The sequence below is a fragment of the Neopelma chrysocephalum genome, unplaced genomic scaffold, assembly GCF_003984885.1.
Source record: "Neopelma chrysocephalum unplaced genomic scaffold, ASM398488v2 Primary Assembly neopelma1_138, whole genome shotgun sequence".
Taxonomy (NCBI): Eukaryota; Metazoa; Chordata; class Aves; order Passeriformes; family Pipridae; genus Neopelma; species Neopelma chrysocephalum.
In genome coordinates this window covers 2,481,645-2,487,523 of record NW_020897800.1, presented here as the reverse complement: position 1 = coordinate 2,487,523, position 5,879 = coordinate 2,481,645, and the positions used below count along the sequence as shown (strand labels likewise).

At 54.9% G+C, this 5,879-nt stretch overlaps 1 protein-coding gene across 1 annotated transcript in view; it reads right to left on the bottom strand.

Annotated features, from left to right (window-relative positions):
* The window catches only part of OAF (out at first homolog), a 9,242-nt gene extending 3,376 nt beyond the window's left edge, over positions 1 to 5,866 (bottom strand). The window contains exon 1 of the mRNA XM_027699238.1: positions 5,639 to 5,866. Coding sequence (XP_027555039.1) covers positions 5,639 to 5,866 — 228 coding nt within the window. The remainder of the gene's footprint in view (positions 1 to 5,638) is intronic.
* Positions 5,867 to 5,879: the final 13 nt, after the last annotated feature.

Genomic DNA, 5,879 nt, shown 5'->3' with positions numbered 1-5,879 from the left:
CAGCAGAGTCACTGCTGTATGGAAAGAATTAAGGGTTTTCCCAACCCCACTGTGGCAAGGACAAATTGCTGCCAGGTCACATCCCACATCCACGGCTTCCTCAAACAGCAGCTGGGGGTTCTGTCCTTCACCAAGAAGGGAGGCAACACTCCAAGGAGCCTTGTTTGGTTTTGTTAAACAAGTATCACACAGCCATTATCCCCATGCCTCACTGAGTAAGCAGTCCCAAATCTCCTCTGCTGCCTTCCCTCACTCGCTCCTGAACAACTGCTATCCTGGAGAAAAAAATTATTGATTTTTCTGAACCCAACAGCACGTGGAACAGAAAGGAAAATCGAATTGTTAAAGCCAGAATAGCCCATTATGATCAGCTGCAGCTGACCTCCTTTTCTGCCTGGGTCAATAGTTTTGGTATTTTACATACAGACTTTCTGACACGGTCATAGTCATGAAGGAGGCTTGGGAAGGAAGAGATACCAAAAATGCTTGTGAAATTGCTATGGAATCATTATTTTTTCACAGATTTAATGGGGAGACTTCCCACTGAGACACTGGCACCACTGGAACAACCCACATTCCCATCCACATTCAGTCCAGCTGCCTTCCAGCTGTGAGCTCCCACACTGAGCACGGCCCACGGATGAGTGGCCTAAAACCAGGAGCTGACTCTGGCATGTTCTTCAGCCATGGATTTAATTTGAATTCACTTTGAACAATCAGCATTCAGTCTGGAGAAAAGCAAAACAGGGATAACCATGTTTTGCACTCAGGCTGAAAACCTCTGCAGGCAGGAGATTAAAAACAGTGCAGCACTTCCCAGGTTGGAGGCAATTTCTGTAAAATGAGAACGTGCTGAGCAACTGATTAATCCTCCCGATCCGTCTATTTAAGAATTACCCTTCAGACAGCCAACTCCTTCCTCCTCATGGCTGAGGCATAGGAGAGATTCACAACTCCCCCTGCCCCAACTCCAGGTGTCAGGGATTCCCAGCACATTTGCTGACACCAAGGGAGATGCACTGGGAAAGGCAGGAATGGGCTGTGCTGCCAGCACTGAAACAGCCAGTGAGCCAAGGAGCAGCTTTAATAAAGCTGTTTTGTTCAAGGACCTGGCTCCTGTGGCTCTCGGGTTGTCCTGAAGAGAGAAATCCCACCTTTCCCTGGCTCCAAGCAAAGCCAAAGTGATCCTTGCTGGGGATGACATGTACCCTGCAGTGGCCACCCTGTCCTGAGCAAGAAGTCAGGCTCTTCTCTTCCCCAGCCTGTCCCAAAGCCTTGCTTGGCTTTCCCCAGCTTCCCAGCTCTCCCTGCCCTGGCTATGGCTCAGGTGGAGCAAGAACCAAAGCATGTCACTTAAAAAAAATACCTCACATGGAAAGAGCCACCAAAGTTTCTCCTCCTCAGAGAGCACCTTTCCCCCCTCAGCCACCTCCCCTCCTTCCCGGCAGCAGGAGCAGAGGGAACCAGTGCCAAGGTGGGTACCCAGCCAAGGCAACAAAGAGCACCCTTAACCTCTGGGTTTCTGCAAAATTTCCCAGCAGGGAACAAGTCCCAGCAGAGCGTTGTGGGGACTCTCCAGGTGAACTCAGCGCGGGGGCGTCGGGAATCCTCGGCCCTGCCCTGCACTCCTGGGGCAGGGACACTTCACCTCCTGCTTGGATCTGAGTGACAAACACTCGGTGTGACAGGGAGCAGCCACTTCTGGGGCACTGCAGGTGACACAGCCTGGGGCCCTCACGGCAAGGGGGGAGCAGCTCCTCCTTCCTAAAGGAAGGAAATCAGTGCTCTGAGCTCCCAACATCCCCGTGCCTACCAAAGGGACTTCCAGCAAAGCCTGGCCTGCAAGGAGGAGCAGGGAAACCATCAAACTTCTCCCCAACTCGTGCTGTCCTCAGCCAGCTCCTCCAGGGACTGTCATCTGGGGGGTGAGAACAATCCAACCCCCATGTTCGGGTTTATCCAGCAGGGACTCACAATCCTGTGTGGTCCAGATCCCTCCACTTGGAGTGGAGCAAACCAGTTCCCAGGGAAATTAATTATTTCAATGCCTTCCTCCCTGCAACCCATTCAGCTTTCCTGCCAAAATTTTCACCCCCCAAGGCCATCAGTGCTGCTGTGGGACCCACTTTTGTCTCTGCTGTCCCGTGGCTGCTCAGAGCAGGGGGGACAGGTAGAGGGGATGTGCTGCAGGGGTGACACCAGCCCTCCAGGGCCCAATTCTGTGCCCTGTCAGCAGCCTTTGCTGTGGTCAGGGCCCCAGGGAACAGCCACAGCTGGCCAGAATTCCACGTGCTTGGACAGCAATGTGCTCCTGCATCCACACTGGGGGTCCAGCTGAGTTACCCTGAGTGGGTGGGGATTATGGTTTTTAACCCCTCTCTTAGTGGAATGAAGTCACTTTGGTGTGTTGCCACATATTCAGGGTGAATCAAGGATGTGCTGGGAGAGGGGGGAAAAAAAAGCACATTTTCAGAGCCATAAGATTCTACAAGTCAGAGTGACAAACAGCACCATGTTTTAATAAGCCCACCCCATCCCTCCTGCCCTGAATGACCCTCCTTTTCTATTTTTGGTGCCTCTCCAGAGAACAGTCTCTGCTTTCTCAATCACACAGATACAATCTCGGACAGATGCTTTCCTGTATCACCTGGTCATTTGTCAACAAACACAATGGCCCCTCGTCATAAGGAAATTCTGAAAACACCACCCCAAAATACCACAGAACGTCAGCCTTGTCAACAAGGACCCTGCATGGACTGGCAGGGCAAGTGTTAAAATACCATTAACCCAGACTTGCTCCCTTGTGTTTCCAACTCAACTCTTCCAGCAATCAAAAGGGAAAAGAAACTTTTCTGCATCTTTGTGCTGACCTTGAAATAAAACCACCCACTTTGTTCTCAGGCCATTTTTAACAACGGGCAAGATCATGTTCTTCAGATTAGGTACAACATTTAGGGTTGCTGTCCCCCTTCAGTGTTTTATTACTTTTTTTTCTCCCTACTATGCAGTAAAATAAGTGTTTTCATCACATTCTTGCAAATGTGGTCACTGTTGCACTGCCCAGAAAACACCAAGTCCCAGGTTGGACTCTCACTGACCAGTATGTGCTGCACTAAAGAACAAAAAACCTGGTTTGCTCTTGAGGACACAACTCCTCCAGGTTCAGCTCTGGAGGGGAGGCAGGGGTGGAAGAGAAATGAAAATCCCAACTCTGTGGAAGCCTCAGGCACTGCTCAAGTCCCACCAGTGTCAGAGGAAAGCAATGAACAGTGATCTCATTTAGCTCCTTTCTTCTCCAGCCCCTGGTCTGGCAACCACAAACTGCCAGCAGAGAGGAGGGAAAAAAAAAATAAAAACCTGCCTTTTGGACTAACCCCCTGCAGTTTGAGCCAGGGAAGTGGAAAAATCATTTGTGGAAAAACCCCAGCATCCTGGCCACAGCACAGCCACGCAATCTGGCTGGGGGCACCAGGGCAACAACCCCAGCTGCCTCTGTGAACACTCAGAACCAACCCCACGACCTTCGCCGGGGAGGAGAAGTTGTGCAATTTTGGAGAGATGAGCAGCAGATGAGCACGGGGAACTGCCCGGGTGAAGAGGGGGAAGCCTGGCCAGGCTGCTGCCTGCTCACCCCATTACTCACTGCACAGCCAGCTCCCCACTCCTTTATCATTTCCTGGTTTTTTTTCATATATTTTTCCAGCAAAGCCATGGGGCAGAGAGAGCCAGTTCTTAACTGCTCTAAAACTGAAGATGAGGAATGAGCTCCTGCGAGTCCGAGGCTTGCAAAGCCTTCCAGGGCCCATCTGGGTGCTTCCAGCAGGAGCTGAGGGGATGCATGGAGCTCAGGATTTAACAGACTGGAGCCAGAGACCTTCAGAGAAGCTGAACCCAGAGGCAGCTCAACTATAATAAGGATGAGAGCCAGAGAGGAGATAACATACACCCTGTTGGGTTTGTGGATGAGCTCTCCAGAAGAGCTGAAGCAAGTGAAAAATGCTGAAAAAAACCAAAATAAATCAACACCTCAGGACACCAGCAGTCCCCAGGTCACATCCCAGGCTCCCAAAGGACCTACCTAGAGGATCTGTAAATGAGGTTGGATTTCCATTGCCTGGGAACACATTGCAGTGTGCAAGTTTGCAATCTGCAGGCTTGAGAGCCCTCCCTCCCTTAACTTCCCTGCTGGGCCACGTCTTCTTGCAATGTTTTAATATTGTTTTTTTAATAGGAGCCGTGGGGCTGCTTCCCTGCACATGTGCTGGAGTACTTGGAGCATGCCATTGCTTCCAAAATCTCCATGGATTCTGCTGCCATCTCAGAGAGAGGGGGGCTTGCCCCTGCACCCCCCCAGATGGAAGAGGGGACCCCGGGAGCCTGCAAGGAGTGCAGCTGAAAGGGGGAGAGACACCAGAACAATCCCTGGCAAAAGGCTCCAAGGTTCACAGCAAGGTTGGGACACAACACCTTCCTGTCTCATGGGCCTGAGCTTCCTCCTGCTGCAAACCAAAGTCCACCTGAGCAAACAGTCTGAAAGGGGGGTTGGAACAAGATAACACAGCCGTGGCACCCACAAAGCCCTGCCACCCACACGGCTGCAAAGGGCTCTTCTCTGAGCAGTAGGAGGTTCACTGCATCCAGCCAGGCTTGGAATGCTCCACGTTGGCCAAGGAGCCAGTGAGAAGGGTGGGATTTTGGGCTCCAGCTCAGCCAGCATCACCTCCCTGCAGAGGTCACCTCTGGCACTCTGGGCTGGGGGGAGAGGGTGTTGTCAGTCCCACAGACAGCTGTCAGTCAAACACTTCCCACCCCCCACACACACACGAGCTCCCAAAGACAGCAGGAGCCCACCTAAGGAACTAACCACCCCATGGCATCGTGGAGAGAGACATCCCAGAGGTACAGGAGACATGGACACCCCCATCCCAGAGTCAGGAACCCGAGATCTCCCCGTGCAGACTCTCCTGCCCTGCCCCTGCTCCGTGCCCAGCTGTGCCGAGCCTGCCATGCAAAACTCTGCAGAGCCATGCAAAGCTGTGCCGTTCACAAGGAGGAGCAGCGCTGCGGGGGTCAGCCGGGTGCAGGGGCACTGCCACCCGTCCCACCGGGACCTTGCACCGGCTGCTTCCAGCACGGAGGCAGCCCAGGTCGCAGGTGTGACACCAGTGGGGACAGCGAGCCTGGTTCACCGGCTCGGGGCTGTGCGGAGCTCTGCAGAGACCTCAAACAAAGACCCCAACCGTGCGTGAGGATGGACGGAGTTTCCCCTACACGTGCCTGTCCTGCCAGCTCCCGCTCTTTGCCTGCCTGGACCCTTCCCCAGCGCATCGCCCCATGGTCATCCTGGCTCCTTCTGAGTGTGGGATCACCGCCTCCCTCGCCTGATGAAACAGTTCTGGCCCCTGGAACCCCCAGGTTCCGAGTCCACCCCAGCCCGGAGGGAGGAAGGGAAGGACCGCTCATCCTACAAAAAGCACTCCCAGAGCCGTGACCCGCGCGGTGCCAGCGCTCCCATCCATCCCTCTGCCTTTCACCTCCTCCGGGAATCACCGAGGGAGCCCCGGACCGGCCGGCGGGCGGGCGCTCCGCGCATCCCTGCCCCGCGATCCCCGCGGGGATGCTCCCCTCGGCCCCGTACCTGTCTGAAATCAGCCGTGAGCGTGACGAGCGCCCCGTCCGCCGCCCGCAGCTCCAGGCTGACGCAGTCGGCCCCGCTGTCGGCCTGCAGGCTCTCCTCGGTCACCTGCCCGCCGGGCAGCCGCACCCGCACCCGCAGCTCTGCCCGCGCCGCGGGGCCGGGCAGCGGGGCCAGCGCCAGCCACAGCAGCGCGGGCAGCGCCGGGAGCCGGCGCCGCGGGCCCCGCATCCCCCCCGCGCCC